This window comes from Diorhabda sublineata, chromosome 6, assembly GCF_026230105.1.
Source record: "Diorhabda sublineata isolate icDioSubl1.1 chromosome 6, icDioSubl1.1, whole genome shotgun sequence".
In the NCBI taxonomy this organism is placed as follows: domain Eukaryota; kingdom Metazoa; phylum Arthropoda; class Insecta; order Coleoptera; family Chrysomelidae; genus Diorhabda; species Diorhabda sublineata.
The window spans coordinates 4,378,466-4,396,456 of record NC_079479.1 but is presented as its reverse complement, the minus strand read 5'-3'; the positions used below and the strand labels follow the sequence as shown (position 1 = coordinate 4,396,456).

At 34.1% G+C, this 17,991-nt stretch overlaps 1 protein-coding gene across 1 annotated transcript in view; it reads right to left on the bottom strand.

The window, feature by feature from the left end:
• LOC130445301 (cadherin-related tumor suppressor) overlaps positions 1 to 17,991 on the bottom strand; it is a 209,998-nt gene that overhangs the window by 11,626 nt on the left and 180,381 nt on the right. Inside the window, exons 4-7 of the mRNA XM_056780866.1 lie at positions 9,248 to 9,449; positions 7,678 to 7,865; positions 7,196 to 7,618; positions 3,426 to 3,939 (exon numbers count right to left, since the gene is read on the bottom strand). Coding sequence (XP_056636844.1) covers positions 3,426 to 3,939; positions 7,196 to 7,618; positions 7,678 to 7,865; positions 9,248 to 9,449 — 1,327 coding nt within the window. The remainder of the gene's footprint in view (positions 1 to 3,425; positions 3,940 to 7,195; positions 7,619 to 7,677; positions 7,866 to 9,247; positions 9,450 to 17,991) is intronic.

The following is a 17,991-nucleotide window of genomic DNA, read 5'->3' as shown; positions in this document are numbered from 1 at the left end:
AACCTTATCTCATATTTATACCAGAACTTCCCTAATCCTAAACCATGGATACAATAAGAAAGTAAAAAATCAAAAATGAATAAAGGGTAAAAACTCACATAATATATTTGGCTGTATACACCCCTTGTTCATACACATAATTTGTCAGCCCAGTACTTAGAGGAAGGTTCGGACCCTACTTAACTAACTTTTTAATAAAAATTTTTCTTGCGAGCAGTCAATAATCATAAGGTATTGCCAATACCGATTTACCATTGACATATCTTCAGTTTAGAGCCATTTAAATCATCTGCGAGCCCGATATGAGATTCGTACTATCGAATCATAACTAAAAATACCCTTTTCAACCCCTGGACAACTAAACGGTCACTTTCTTCAAACTCCAAAAGGAAACTTCCCTCTCCCATCCTTAGGCTACTAACAACGGCTTACCGAAGCCTTCCTGGAAATTTCCCAGCCTTCCTCATTATTAGGTGAACCTTAAACCTTTCTACATGTTATCTGCGGTTTGCCTATAATCTAAAGAACCAATTCACTAGCTAAAGCTGCATCTGTACCCGCCTACTATCACTCTTCAAATACCGCCTTGTTTCAGTGAGCAATTTTGTTTTATTATCCTTTTAAATATCCCGATGCCTCTCGCGGTAGATGGCAGACATATACTCTAAGAGAGATCCTCCAAAAGAAACCAATACCAAAAAAAAAAAATAACCCCAATACAGGCCGTGTATAGCAGCATTGTATTTTTTATATCATTTTTATTCTATTTAATCATTTTCTAAGCGCTGCTGTTCTGTTCTTTTCCTTCCATTGCTTGCTCTGGACCTCCCGAAGGCCACTGTAGTATGGACCAGCAGGGCCGGATTAAGCTAGGGGCTTGGGGGGCTATAGCCCCGGGCCCCAGGTCCAAGAGGGCCCCATCATTTGGAAATCATTCTGTATTTTTTGATGTGTTGATGCAACAAATTTAACGTATTGATATTATTTTGTGAATTTTTTCGGGTTTCCGAATTCCTTAAGGGGGCCCCGTCATTATTTTAGCCCCGGGCCTTATAAATCTTGATCCGGCCCTGTTGACAAGGCTACTGTGTCTTTACCCGTTCGCCACACATGCTCTAGTATTTTTCTTTTTAATTCGTTTCGCTTTGAAATTCCTTTTTCGTTTCATCATTCACGCACTGTATGTATTCATTGTCATCAATTTTTCTTTCCCGTATTCTTAATTCCTTTTCTTCTTTTTCGGCTATTGTCGATATTTCTACGTCGTTCATAGGTATCAGTTTTATCATGGTTCTGTAAATACTTATTTGGCAAACTTCTTAGTAATTATTTTGCTTTTTAGTATCTTATTTGCATGATATGTTCTATTAGTTGTTTTTTCTTCTACTTCTAATTGTCTTCTACCAATAGTAAATCATCGATTTTTTAGCGAATTATATTTTAGCTTCAATATATTTATAGTCCAGTGAATAACGGTAAAAATATGGTATCACCTCAGAATTCCATAAAGACGCGAGGATTTGCTGGAAATTTTGAAATCAAGTTCTATTTACCCTTTACTTCAAAAGCTACCCTATGTCAATATGTGCAAAGTATTGTAAGGGGTGAAAACTACCTCTTATTGCCAAAATTCTATAAAATAAAAGTTAATGCATTTAGAAAGTTAAAAACAACATTTCTGGAATAAAATAAAGATCGCATGATGTTGTAGGATACTATTTATGTTTTTCAACCCTTAATCAATGTTTTTCAACCCTTAAATTCCTACTCCTCTTAGGATAAATTAAAAAAAAAACAATTTTAGTACTTTATCATACTTAATTTAGATTGAAAGTATTCTTTTCGTTGTATTCAACAGAAATAGTACTTTATCAAAAATTTTTCACCCTTTCAAATCATCCCTTATTGCAAAAAATGCTTAAAAAACATTACGATCTTATGTATAGAATTAAAAATATCACGTTATATTAATATTTTTTGTAGTACTTAATTATTGTAAATGATTATTTTGCATATATTCATTTCATCCCTTAAACTACCCCTCATATAGATAAGAAATTGGAATCTTCAATAATTGTGAAGATTGTGGTTTGAAAAGAATATTTTCATGTATTTAATATAATGTATTGTATTTTTTGTTATATATAAATTCCAAAATGAAATGAAGGGATTTCTAATTTTCGTTATAACTTCCTCATTTTATGTGTTACAAAGTCTCATTTGAATGTTTTTTAGAGTTCTTTAAAAAATTTTCAATACCTTTTTTTCGTAAAATTGACCGTTTTCCAAATATTCCATTTTCAATTTTTTAAAATCTTCGGTTCACTAAATAAGTGTTTAATAAATCATAGCTCGGTTTGTATTAGGCCTATAGCCAAAAAAATTTTATTATTTTTATTTTTGTTAAAAAGCTACAAAGTTTTCGATTTATTTGTGACAAATCGCTAAAAATATGTTTTTTTGTAAAAATAAATTTCAATCACGAATAAGTCAAAAAGTATTGATTTTTCTAAAAAACTACATGATTGATTTGTACTTAGCTTGCTTTTTCTATCGATTTCTACGGTTTTAACAAAAAAATTACCACCCCCTAGTCGGGGTTGGACTTTGCTTTTCAAGGTATTTACTATCTATTGTTAAAATTTCAAGCAAATCGATGCGTCTTTATGGAAATCTGAGGTAAAAACCGTTGTTCACTGGACTATAGTTAGTCCAAAGGTGTAGCATTGATTTTTGTTTAAGAGAAATACAAAAAACTTTCTTAGCGTTTGTGTGTGAAATCCTTCAGGTTAGTTTACTTGGCTACTTCCTAGCTTCACCTCTATAATTTCCAATTCTTCAACGAGTTTTTGCATATCATTATTTACTTCTTAAATCTAATCACCGGATATAATTTCCAACCAGAAAGTACGCCATGATTTTCGCAGTTTTTACTTCTTTCCATGCTTCTAAAGTATAGATACCATCTTGGATGTTCAAATCAAATGCCTCAAATAGTTACATCCTTCCTCCTTCTCATGCTGAATGAGTGAGTTTATGTGTTTCAAAACCTGGACTTTCCAAAATTGAAAGACACGTACTGACTCATTTGGTTAACAGTGACATCTGCATAACTTATTCTTAAAATTCCACTACTTAATCATCATCAAATTTATTGAGCTTAGGGATAAGTGTCCAACAAGGAAGGAATAATATACACAAATTAGTGTTTTTAACTGCTCTAATACACTACTGGCTTGTTATGGATAACAACAGAAGTCTTCCTTACTTCATAGTCGTCTTTACCAAGTCCCCTCAACAACTGACTCTAAATTATCGAACAATCGATCAGATATATAACCTATAAATGTAAAAGGTTCCATAAATCGTTGAAGACATTCCTAATATCGACTGGAATGAACCTAAACATACAAATATTAACTTACCGGTATCCATAGCGACCAAGCTCAAGATGTATTCGTCTTGAATCTCTCTATCCAAAGCTCGCAACAATGATATCTGACCGGTGGTAGCGTTGATTCTAAATATATCTGTATCTCCTTCTTTGATGAAATATTTGACTAAATTATTGAATGGAGGCGTATCGGCATCATAAGCTTGAACGGTAATAACGTAACCTCCATTTGGAGGAACCGTATTTTCCATTACGTAAGCTAGATAAGGGGAATCTAAAAAAGTTGGGGGATTGTCGTTGATATCCGAAACGGAAATCGATATTTTAGCAGTGTCGGATCTAACTGCAGCTCCGCTGATATCACCGGCGCAGTCCTCCGCTTTAACTATTAATTCGTAGCGTGATTTTCGTTCGTAATTGAGATTCTTCGCTACCCTTACTACTCCGGTATCTTCGGCTATAGTAAAATCGCGGTTGTCGTCACCTGAGTTTATTGAATATCTGACGCGGCCGTTGAGGTTATCGTCTACATCTGTTGCTGATACCTTTGGAAAGAAAAAATGACTATATTAATAATTAATGATAATATGATACAAAGAAAACGCTTTAAACGGTGTAGGGTTCTAATTTGGTTCGTGTTGTTTAGGGTATAATGTCCCACTTCTGGTATACTGACTAGCAAACAACTTGTCCAGGTCCGCATCACGATATTTAATTTTAAGAATCAGTGAATAATTTAAAAGTAAAGATGAACAACATTATACAAAAAATAATCCATTAGAATTCCTAAATGAAATCGAATAATCATCAGGTAGGCGCTTTTAGTAGGATTTCCGGTTCACAGTCAGTAGTTAGTTGTGAGATGAAAGGTCAAATTATTATTAAATAAAAGTTTTGTTAATAATAAAGTATGTAACAACCGCGGATTCAGTATCAACTATCAACAAATCGATTTGCAGATTCGGTAAACGTACTACTAGAGCCTAACTCAAAGAGAGACCAAACAGTTGAAAAGAAACGGAAATATCTACCAACAAATGCTCGAAAAGTGATTTTAACTTTATAATGATGGTATCGAAGAAACAATGTTTTTATCAGACTACACTCTACAAAATTTGCACAGCAAGGTGTGACAATGTATGTCTCAGGACATTTTTTAAAAATCAAACCTGATAGGTTAAATCCGATATGCGACACAATCTGCAGTATGTATCAAACCTAATATTTTCACGATAAACTATGACAACTACGGAAATCTCAGATCTCTCTAGTAAATGTTGAAGCTTTAGGTTCCTTTTTAAAAAAAGAGCGACGGCATCTTTCCAATCATCTCTAAAATCTATGATATTTCAAGTGCCCATAACTCCAAAAATCTTATACAAAAAAATTGAGGTTAATCACAGCCTCCATACTACAAGGTCTGAAAATGAACAACAATCTTCATTCTAACTGATTAATGAAATGAAGACATGTATAATTTATGAACAGTTTTATGGATCATCACCATGATGGGTCTGATCAAGCCAGGTTCTCCACTTGCCAATGGAATTGCTATCAAAAACAAATCTGAGACAAATGATACCTATACTGTAAAGATCTGCTGCCAAAAATATTAGCAACAGACCATAAATAGGTAAAAAGACCATCAAAATGAAAATACAGTTGTTCTTTCATCTCCAGAGATTATTTCGTCCCCACCTTATACAAACCCTACAAAGGAGGATTGGAATTACGTGGTAGTGTCCAACATATCAGCTTGCGTACTACGTGAAAGAAAAACGAAGACCTAGTGACTTTACATAATGCTTTTGAATGCTGAACAGGGACAGTTAGCATTCAGATTTCAAAATTGGTGTAAAAATGAAGATTTACTAGAAACAGCTCAAGGATATAAGTACTTCGACTACCAGTAAACATAAATTAAAATAAACAGTGTGAAAAAAAGAATCTAACTTAACACGAGAAAACTCGAGATCAAAATGTTAAGCATTCTTGCAGGATTGAAAAGGAAATATTGAGGTATGTTCGGTAAAAACATTTTTAATAAAACGATACTTGCACTACTTGCAAACAGTGTAATTGTGTTGGATCTTTCAAGTACATTTGTTTTATTTAAGACAAGTTCGTAAAATTCTAACCAAATATTCTTCTACAGGAGTTTCCACTTAAACAAGAACACCTACGAATTTATCACATGATGGATTTTACGAAAAAAGTGAAAACCAGAGTACAACTGAAGGGAGTTCCACGCCACGCGTATCTTAGTATCGCAGGGTCCATGAGTAAGGCCTTAACAAGGGCCTACTGGATCTCCCACCTTCAGACCTTACGATAAAATCCATGAAGTCAGTTTAGAGCCTTATAAGTATGTGTATATTATATATACACGAAGGCCGTTTTTCTTTAACCGCTCCGTGTAGACACTACGTGGGCAAGAGAAAGCGGACATGCGCTGTAGACGACATTCAGGCGTCAGTCGGCGTTGTGCTACAGTCACGTAAACCTGTCCGCCATTATTGATTCTTCCGCCAAATGTGACTAGCGAAGTGTGATTCGTTTTCTAAATGGCTAAAGGCCATAGTGCTGCAGAAATCCATCGTAGAATGAGTCGTGTGTATGGGAAAAACTTCATGAGCGATGGTGTCTTGCGTGAATGGTGTCGATGATGAAGGGGGCCTCGACGAATATTGAATTACAACTGTAAATCGACCTTTTTGTCGATACTAACATCCCCAATGGCTCACAATTGCAAGGCGAGGGTGTGACTATTGACTAGTTTCGACGTTAATCCATCTCATCAGAGCAGCTCAACACCCCTTGTTCGGGCTTGAACACGAACTGAAGACAACGTCAAACAGCGTCGCATTTGTTGCATGTAGTTAAACATTTTCCATCGAACGCTAAGTGGCACCATCCTTATTTCCAACCGCGAGCTATTGGTCAGGTAGAAATCTAGCGTCGTTGCCGTTAATATTTATTTCGATGGTAAATGAGGTGTGTAAAATGTATCAAAATAAAGGATTCCTAATATTCAACTCTGAAATAATTTCGAAATGTATTTCGCCAATGGTCAAAAGAGGAAACAACTACTTTCCTGGCTAATGCCTCGAGGAATATTGAATTACAACTCCTCTGAACATCACGCTCTTGGCCCCTCCGTAAAATTATCAAAGATTCTCAGATTGAAAGTATTTTATCTGTTAATGAAAAGTGGCTGTGGAAAATTTTTTGGGAAATAATAAAAGTATAAAAGTGAAAATTACAAAAAAATTGTTGCCGAAGTATTGAAAAATTTTCATAAGATGGGAGTAAACAGTTTTTTCCTTGAAAATTTGTATGTATGTATGAGGGACGAACAAAGGGAACGTTTTCATCAAGATTTGAAGCTTTTCGAAGAACATCATCAAGGATTTTGTGATGAATTAATTTTTTTAGTGATAATACCAAAATTATGTATTTCAGTTGATTGAGTTAATGAATTTTTTAAACCAGACGTGACAGAGTTTTTTTATTATTTTTTCTGAATCATTCTACCTAAAAGGATAACAAAACTTTCAGCTGGGGTATGAAAATTGTGTTATTGTACGGTGCCGGTCATACAAACTTGTGATTGATATTCAAGCAAAACTTCTAATGGGTCCAGAGCCCATTCTTGGTGTAACGAAAACTGTAGCTATCACATTTCTGGAAAATCTACTCGTGAGATAGTTTCTAGGGAGATGGATGGTTATGTCTCACGGTAATCTATGAACCATAGATCTGATAAATATAGAAAAAGATTGCGATGATAATATGGCTAACCTGTAAAACGCTAGCGCCGATTGAGGCGTTTTCAGATATTGAGGCGCTGTACTGCTTCGGATCGAAAACTGGACTGTTGTCATTCTCATCCAATATTTTAATAAAAAGCTTCATATTCGTAACCTTGGGTGGATCTCCTCTATCTTTGGCGGTTATTAATAAAGTATAGTTATTCGTAGTTTCTCTATCAATTTTCCCGCTGACTCGTAGCAAACCATCAACCGGTCCTAAAGAAAATAAACCGTAGGTGAGAGGATCGTTGGATAGGGAGTATTCTATATATCCGTTTCTTCCTTCGTCCTTATCTATTGCTTTGATTACCATGACTACGGTATTGATGGGAACGTTTTCGACTACTGTGGTCTCGTTGGGTGTGATGAATTCGGGTGACATGTCGTTTACGTCTTTCAAAATGACCGTTACCTAAAAAATATTTCAGATATTAGTTAAAACAATGATAGCTTGTGTATTTGTACACTTACTTGTACCGTAGATGACAATCTATTTTCTTGTATTAAAGCTTGATCAGTTGCGGTTACAACCAAGTTATAAGTCGCCTGCGTTTCACGATCTAATTGATTTTTAGTAACAATCGAACCGTTCTGTAGAATCCCGAAGTCTTCTTTTTCATTTCCAGATGTAATTGTATAGACAATTTCTTTATTTTTCGCTGAAACAATAAATATTGTTAGGAAAAATATGGGCAGACCCAGAGCCTCTTCATGGTGTAGCCAAATGTATAGCTACACATCACTGAGAAATCTGATATCAAAACAGTCTCTATGGAGACGGAAACACCTGCTTGGGGCAAACTAAATCTGCACAGATGTCTTTCCAATCAACTGCTTTAGTTAATCTGGCGCAAAAATCGATTGGTGACTTAACCCTACTTGGCCATCTAGGACAATATGCATGCTGAAGGTATCACGGAAGATTCGGAATGCCGCTGATACATGGAGAAAGAAAAAACTGCACACCACTCATACGCGCGAGGTGCAGATACTTGGAAAAACCTTAAAGTTTGTCTAATGACGTTAGTTTTTTACAAAGTCTTTGGTAGTTTGAAGTCAATATCAAATTTTACATTGTGAAAAATATATTAAATTTGAAAAAGATTTTAGATTGTTAACATATTCTGCCGGAAATGGGTGAAATAGAAAGAATAAAACTATAAGGAAAGAATGAACATAAACATTTCTACAAAAGGAGAATGGAATAAAAAGTGTAACAGGAGCCGAGGTAATTTCAAAGTTGTACAGACTGAAAAATGGATGTAATATCATTCAAGTGGGAATTTACGAAAAATGACAGACTGTTAAAGAGAAGTGGTTAATGAAGCAGAAATCACAATTCACACAGACAGCTTCAAAAACATCAAAATCAAAATGATACATCGTTAGATCCTCTTAAAGAAAGGGAAATAAAAAAAACTATGGATGGAAATGGTTAAAACATGCTTTTGATACAATGGAATGATCAGTGGACGTTGTATAGTTGACACAAGACTGGGGAGAGACAATTATACAGAGTGTAACGGAGAAAAAGAAACGATTGAGCATCTACTCTTCCGGTGCCATTTTAATAGAAAAACTACATCAAATACTGGGAGATGAAAGAGTAGATTGACTCGAAGAAATAGCAGAAATAGAAATAAAAAAGTAAAAAACTTGCTTGGTGATTGAAAATATTTAAGCTACAAAGGGAAAGAAGATGGTTAGATCGAGGTTACCTGTACCAATCTAAGATAATTCATTATATCAGTATAATTTTGTCATTATAATCACTTTTATTGTCGCAATAATGATGCTAAAGAATTATTTATTAAGAAAATTGAGAATACTAAAAAACATACGCGCACTGAGACCACATTTTTTAAATATCCAGATTCCTGTTTTTTATAAAATGATTATGTATGCAACTACTTGTTCATGTACAGTGGCATATTCTAATTAAATTAATAATAAAGTTTCGTAAAGTATTAAAATTAGTAATGGGAGAAAGTGGAAATTCAGTGGGCATTAGACAGTTATAATTCAACATTTTAGTACTTACAAGAATCAGCATCTGTTGCGCTAACAGTAAGTATATTAGTGTCAACTGTAACGTTTTCAAAAACTTCGATGCTATACGACATCGGATCAAAAAGAGGAGCGTTATCGTTGAGGTCCAACACATTGCAATATACTGTCAAAGTACTGGATAAAGCAGGATGCCCGGCGTCTTGTGCTTGAACTACCAGTATGTAATGCTGAACCTGTAATGGTATTCAATTTATTAGGTTATATTAGATACATAGGCGGAGCTAAATATTTTTAGATACAAGAAAAACGATGTTTAAACTAATCGCTAACTACATTTTTAACTTAGAAGCTTGAAGTAGGATGCTTTCATACAATTGTTGAACTTATTTATCTATTTTAGTGCGGGGCTACTTTTTTGGGACAAGGGACAGATTTTATAGTGATTCATCCCTTGTAGTCCAAAAATATTCCATGGTAGGGTATGAAGATACGAGATAATATCATGTCATCTCTCAGTATTCTAACGAAAAATAAGAACTTGTGCTGAGAAGTTTACGTATGTTTGTTATTTGAAATATCAGTCCAATTGAGGTCGAATTTCGATTTTCCAATATTCATTTTAAGGTCAATACGTGGATCTAAAAATATGTCTTCAGTCCGTTTTTCAAATTATTTTCCCGAAGGAGCAATCTAGACTCTGTGACTTCAATGAATCGGTAATTCTTAACCCGATGACCTCAAGTTGAAGTTCAGAAGGCACTTTATCTATATCAAAACAGATTTTAGACGAAATATTTCAAAATATAACGGTGCTTTGTGCAGATAATGTTTCAGAGTAGTCAAAGGCAGGCCAATTTCTATTAAACAAATTGTCTGAGATTTCAGATACAGTCATAAAAATATCTTTAGCATCACGAAGATCAAGAAACCGCTGACCATCCCTTTTTTTTCCTTCTTTATCCTTGCTTCTAATCCTTCACCGTTATATACTTGAAATTGTCAGTAGTTCAAATGTAACATACAGTTATTTTGAACAACTTGATAATAGCCAATAATTGATTTTTGATAAGAGATTCGTTTTTTAATTGGTAAATAATTTTAAGACCTTTTCGTGTGAACCATACTTTACATCTAATCAAACATCAAAGTTAAGAATAAGTTAAATCATGGTAAGCATTATCAACTTCCCCAAGAAAGTTGATAATGTCCAAATGTCCTTCAATGAGAGCCTGTTAGTGTATAATGTAAAATAAGGATTAAATTCTTCCAGCAATTTTTCCAGAGTCATGGATGTTTCAATAATCTCGGTTGGATACTCTGGATCTATCTCATCCTCCTCGAGCAAGTAAAAGTTTCTGTTTAGAGAATACGCAAAAATCACACCTGCCCAAATCGGATGAATAGAGTGGATATTCAACGATTTAATTTTCATATCACAATTCAGGTTTCTGCTATGAATTATCAAGTTATACCTGTATGTATCTACAGACTTTATTTTTCACTTTTTGCGCACATGTTGACGAATTCATAATTCTAGGGCAAATTGTATGTACGCCTATTTACTCTTGTGATGGGAGGGACTCAACTGGAGTCTTAGAGTACTAATTAAGATTATTTAAAAATGCAGTGTGGCCAGCTTTAACATTTATTCGAAATTAAGTATTTATAAAAAACTTTTTTACTATTTTATTCCGCACATTGGTAATTTCTGTGCTAAACTAACAAGTTACTTCTCATCAAATCAAGTTTTTTTCTACATAAATAATAATTAGAAGAAGAAAAAAACTACTCCGCTCCGTCTTTTATAGTTTTATTTATATAATAATCCACATATTTCATACCCACTTGACATTCGTCCTTTAGAACATAGCAAGATTATTCTGAAAAAGGTAATATCAAGAAAATAAACATAAATTCAAAAAGAACATTAACTCAATCGTTCGCGTTCCGTAATATTTATAGAATACAGATAGATTCGTTGACGAGTTTTTGTACGCATTGTCACCTACGGATAGGCAGTGTCAATATATTGAGAATCGTTCATTTTATTACAAGTATCATGCACTTTTCTTTTACCAACTTTTCCGTACATATTTTCGCTTTATTTCCACCGGTTTTTGTAATTATTTGAAAAAATCAGTATACGACAAATCATTTTAAATGCTTTTAAACGCGTTAAACAGGTTTTTAACCTTTTTAGAAAACCATACAGCTCCGCTTCGATCGCGCCATTTGCAAAATCTACCAGTTTTTTCTTTTATTAATTGCAGTTACACGTTATTCTTAATATCTAACCAGATAATCGATCGATTTACTTATGTTCCAACTTGATATTTCAACTAGTTTTTGATGTTTGCCCGCAGCATAAATGAATGGCGCGACAGATATTAAATTAAGGTCAACATACTTGCTTGGTTGATAACTTTATGTAAAATTAGAAGAGGCGAATTGCATAGCTGATTAATGATGAATCTTTAAACTGGAATTCCGATGTATTTATACATGGTGTAACTCATGAGAAACGACATAGACCTATAGAGTCCAACATATGACGATTAGAGGAGTCCAAAATATGACTATTAACTTCCATACCAAGTTGCGTCTCTGAGGAGAGTTATAGGCCTCAAAGTAGTGCACAAAACTCTTTAACTTTAAAATAGCAAATTTGGTACAATGTATGATACTACTTTTCTGAGGTGTTTCATTTCAAAACAAATTCACTGCAACATAACCATATGAAAATCTCGAAAAATTTAACTCGACCAAAATCCTGGGCTATTTTCCGATAGCGGGCAATAAATCCCCATTGGGCCAAAGGAGTACTAGCCGACCCAGAAAAAGGTAGAGCGACAACCTTGAGGCTGGGATAGGAGGCAAGGATGTAAAAGATAAAACAGGCGACTCGCCTAATACACGGAAGAACAAGAAGACGAATAGCTAATGCTCCATGGTTTATAAGCAACCACACATTACATACAGACCTCGGTATTCCAACCACCAATAAAGTTATTCAGACATCAGCGATAAGAAACAAAAACCGCAACGAAACCACCAAAATCCAAACTTTACACTGATCCAATGAAACAGAGAAGATTGAAAAGTTGCTGACCAGAAGACCTCATAGAATGATCTACGGAGACCGATCAGTGGATGACGCCCGCCCCAAGTCATTTAGCAAGAAACCATACTTACTCAGTATTTTTTTGAGTAGATTGTATCCGGCATACTTCGTACTACCTCAATCGATAAATAAATGTTTGTATAAAATAAAATTAAAAAATAAACAAAATGAATCCGTTTGTTATTATTATAAACATAAAAAAACTCGGTATGAATGAAATTTTATTATTATTTTCGATTAATTACATACGATGTTACTTAATTACAAAGTTTTTCTGAAATTCTGGGTATTTATAAGGATTTCATTTGATATTGACAGACATACACAGTTATAATACAGTCTGTTTATCAATTTAAAACTTTCCGATAAACTACATTTATTGTTTTGTTTTGTGGTGCGTAAATAAATAAAGATGACGGTTTTCTGACGCCCGAACACGCGACGTATAATTGTGCGAAACAGGGAAACTCCAAGTTGATTTCGCAAACTCCCAACGACTAACCTTGCGAGTTATTTATGGTTATCGCAAAGGCCAGACGTACCGGAAATTGTAAACGTTTAAAATCGAATGGTAAATCCGTTAGAATCATCGATTCTCTCCTTTGTATTTTCCCTTTATGATTGTTCCATCACCTTTTTCACAGCCAGTCTTGTTCTACTGCAATTTCAAGGCTAATTAGTGATGACAACTGATCATAGTTTTAACTGAAAATTGTGAGGTGGTAATCCAGGCAAATTCAGCGAATTTAATTAAAAACTCATTGAGATAGTTGAATGTTTCATAACGGTGTCGACTGATTTGAAGGAAACCAACTGACCCGGAAGGAAATTCTGAATGCTCGTGTTGAGATCCTCGACATTTTTATTTTTCGCCGCCAATGGGTGAAGGAGCAATGCCAATAGGCATTGCTCCTTCACCCAGCCAATTATGGTTATTGAACTGTTGCGCTATATATGTGAAAACACTCTGAATAAGCTCCTCTTTTGAGCTTGTGATGATACAGAAATCTGTGGTTAATGTGATGAATCCGATCGAGGTGTCCACTGCGACTGTAATCGTCACTTACAAGGATAAAAGGTTGCATTATTTGCCAGAGGTATAGATCGACATAGAGGATGGATAGATATTAGTTGGTTAGGAAAAACAAAATTGTTGTTTTTTTTCATTTAATTCCGAACATTTTCATATTTATTCAGCTTCCAAACCTTCTCTGGACTTCCACAAATAATTCAAGACCAAAATTAGCCAAATTGGTCCAGCAGATCATTTTTATATATAAAATATATAGATTATATCGGTTTTTTTGTAAACTATAATGCCTTTAATTTAAATATCGTTTTTATCGTTGTTTATTACCTATTTAAAATACAGTAGATATTTATGTTGATGAAACGTGAAAGAATATCACATTCAGTATCAATGTATACTGATTGGGCCGAAACTTGGAGCGAACGTGTTGTGAGTTGTTCAGAACCACCGCTAGTTACAAGAGTTTTGATGACAAAAACTAGAAACTGTAGCTTGAAATGTCGTCCCTAAAATAAAAGCCGGTCCGGCCTGGTTGTCGTTTGTTGACGCATTAACGTTGATCTACTTTTTTCTAGAAAATACGATACGATATCAAAAAGAAGAAGACTTATATTTGTTTTAGAAATATATAGAAAATAATGTCTTAAAACCCCTGTAACTTAAAAGCTCGTGATTACTTATGACATTCCTCTTTGTAACATCTAGCAACCCCAATTTCTAAATTTCAAATGCAACTACCCAACTTTTTATACAATCTTTTTCATGTTCTTTGGAATCACACTCAGTATTGTGATTTTGTTAAAACAATGTCTCCCTTTGGAATTACTTACTACGAGGATAGTCCCAGAAGTACTTGGCCCAACAAAGAAAACACAAAAATTATGGAAAAACATAAATTTATTTTTCAACGTAATCTCTTTTTAGCCCCATAGCTTTTCCCAGTGATGTTCAATAAGTTCGATACCTTCTCTTGGAACAGAGGGGGCTAAATCTGGCGAATAAGGTGTATGAAGTAGCAATTCAAAATTTAATTCTTTAGTTTTGGCCATTGAAATAACGGATGTGTGAGCTGGTACATTGTTTTAAAACAATACTTTCTGCATTGATTTCTTTCAAGAAAACTCAATTCGCCGCTTTCCCGGAAACTGTTCCAAGAAACTGATGGTGAAATTAATTGTTCCTCTACAACTTTTTGGTATACTCTAAGAAGTTTCGGGGTTTATTCAAAAGAATATACAAAAGGCAAGGCAAGGAAATAGAATATCTCTATCTTTGAGACTTGGTATGACATACATGACACATCCAGTTAAGGATGGATTGATGGTTCAGAAAAATTTTAGACGAAACTTTTGTTTAATAAAGGAAAAGAATAACAATTCTACATGCGGGCTAAGAAGAAGAATGGATATCAGAATTTCTGTTTAGAATTGATAAGAATATTTCGGATTCCAACTGGGATAGAACCGTTTTCAAAGATTTTCCCAAAAAAATTTTGTTCGAATTCGTGTCCAGTTACAAAACTTTCGAGTTAATATTCACCTCGTATAATGAAATATCGAGGAAAGATATTTATTGGAGTGACTTTTATCATAATAATAAGTAGAAAGTACAGTTATTATTAATAATATTTGTAAATTAATTCCGGGTGTATTTTAAATAGTGAGACGGTCCAATTAGTTATAATAATGGCATATGGAATTACATTCGGCAATTTTTAAGACTTCTATACATCTACTCCCCGTGTGTGGTAAAGAATTCAATTGATATTCCACACAGGCGCTTTCGCGTTTTCGTACTCGATTAAACGACTCTCCAGTTCTTATTCTTTCTTATTTCTTAATTGTCACTTTTTCATTAACAAGAAAGACCGACCTCTTTATATAAGGATATTAGAAAATAGATTTCGCCTACGATTTATGTTCTCCTGCGTCTCCAAAAGTTATTTTTATGCGACCGGATGGAGACGTGACTGCACAAGACTTTTTTTTTGTAGAAATACCTTCTCTTTTTCAACTATTTTTATTTATTTCGATGCTTTTCTTCTGTTTCTTCATCTATTATAGTCTAATTCTTTGTTTGACAAAGAAATAAAACCCAGTTTCTATATTTTATTGTTACGAATTCGACTACTGACATGAACCGTGAAGCCGGTCCTGTTCTATTATGCCAATAAAATATTCTAGATTATAGTTTGGTGAATGCGCCGGTTACTTCTACGGCGACAATTCCTTTATTAGTAGAAATACTTTCTCCTTTTCAACTATTTTCAATTATTTCGATGCCTTTCTTCTGTTTCTGAATCTGTTAGTCTATTTCTATGTGCGATAGAGTAATAAAACCCAATTTCTATATATTATTATTACGAATTCGACTACTGATATGGACCGTGAAGCAGGTCCTGTTCTATTTTGTCAACAGAATCTTCTATGTTATATTTTGGTGAATGCGCCGGTTACTTCTACGGCGGCAATTCCTTTATTAGTAGAAATACCTTCTCTTTTTCAACTATTTTTATTTATTTCGATGCTTTTCTTCTGTTTCTTCATCTATTATAGTCTAATTCTTTGTTTGACAAAGAAATAAAACCCAGTTTCTATATTTTATTGTTACGAATTCGACTACTGACATGAACCGTGAAGCCGGTCCTGTTCTATTATGCCAATAAAATATTCTAGATTATAGTTTGGTGAATGCGCCGGTTACTTCTACGGCGACAATTCCTTTATTAGTAGAAATACTTTCTCCTTTTCAACTATTTTCAATTATTTCGATGCCTTTCTTCTGTTTCTGAATCTGTTAGTCTATTTCTATGTGCGATAGAGTAATAAAACCCAATTTCTATATATTATTATTACGAATTCGACTACTGATATGGACCGTGAAGCAGGTCCTGTTCTATTTTGTCAACAGAATCTTCTATGTTATATTTTGGTGAATGCGCCGGTTACTTCTACGGCGGCAATTCCTTTATTAGTAGAAATACCTTCTCTTTTTCAACTATTTTTATTTATTTCGATGCTTTTCTTCTGTTTCTTCATCTATTATAGTCTAATTCTTTGTTTGACAAAGAAATAAAACCCAGTTTCTATATTTTATTGTTACGAATTCGACTACTGACATGAACCGTGAAGCCGGTCCTGTTCTATTATGCCAATAAAATATTCTAGATTATAGTTTGGTGAATGCGCCGGTTACTTCTACGGCGACAATTCCTTTATTAGTAGAAATACTTTCTCCTTTTCAACTATTTTCAATTATTTCGATGCCTTTCTTCTGTTTCTGAATCTGTTAGTCTATTTCTATGTGCGATAGAGTAATAAAACCCAATTTCTATATATTATTATTACGAATTCGACTACTGATATGGACCGTGAAGCAGGTCCTGTTCTATTTTGTCAACAGAATCTTCTATGTTATATTTTGGTGAATGCGCCGGTTACTTCTACGGCGGCAATTCCTTTATTAGTAGAAATACCTTCTCTTTTTCAACTATTTTTATTTATTTCGATGCTTTTCTTCTGTTTCTTCATCTATTATAGTCTAATTCTTTGTTTGACAAAGAAATAAAACCCAGTTTCTATATTTTATTGTTACGAATTCGACTACTGACATGAACCGTGAAGCCGGTCCTGTTCTATTATGCCAATAAAATATTCTAGATTATAGTTTGGTGAATGCGCCGGTTACTTCTACGGCGACAATTCCTTTATTAGTAGAAATACTTTCTCCTTTTCAACTATTTTCAATTATTTCGATGCCTTTCTTCTGTTTCTGAATCTGTTAGTCTATTTCTATGTGCGATAGAGTAATAAAACCCAATTTCTATATATTATTATTACGAATTCGACTACTGATATGGACCGTGAAGCAGGTCCTGTTCTATTTTGTCAACAGAATCTTCTATGTTATATTTTGGTGAATGCGCCGGTTACTTCTACGGCGGCAATTCCTTTATTAGTAGAAATACCTTCTCTTTTTCAACTATTTTTATTTATTTCGATGCTTTTCTTCTGTTTCTTCATCTATTATAGTCTAATTCTTTGTTTGACAAAGAAATAAAACCCAGTTTCTATATTTTATTGTTACGAATTCGACTACTGACATGAACCGTGAAGCCGGTCCTGTTCTATTATGCCAATAAAATATTCTAGATTATAGTTTGGTGAATGCGCCGGTTACTTCTACGGCGACAATTCCTTTATTAGTAGAAATACTTTCTCCTTTTCAACTATTTTCAATTATTTCGATGCCTTTCTTCTGTTTCTGAATCTGTTAGTCTATTTCTATGTGCGATAGAGTAATAAAACCCAATTTCTATATATTATTATTACGAATTCGACTACTGATATGGACCGTGAAGCAGGTCCTGTTCTATTTTGTCAACAGAATCTTCTATATTATATTTTGGTGAATGCGCCGGTTACTTCTACGGCGGCAATTCCTTTATTAGTAGAAATACCTTCTCTTTTTCAACTATTTTTAACTATTTCGATGCCTTTCTTCTGTTTCTGAATCTGTTAGTCTATTTCTATGTGCCATAGAGTAATAAAACCCAATTTCTATATATTTTTGTTACGAATTCGATTACTGGCATGGACCGTGAAGCAGCTCCTGTTTTATTATG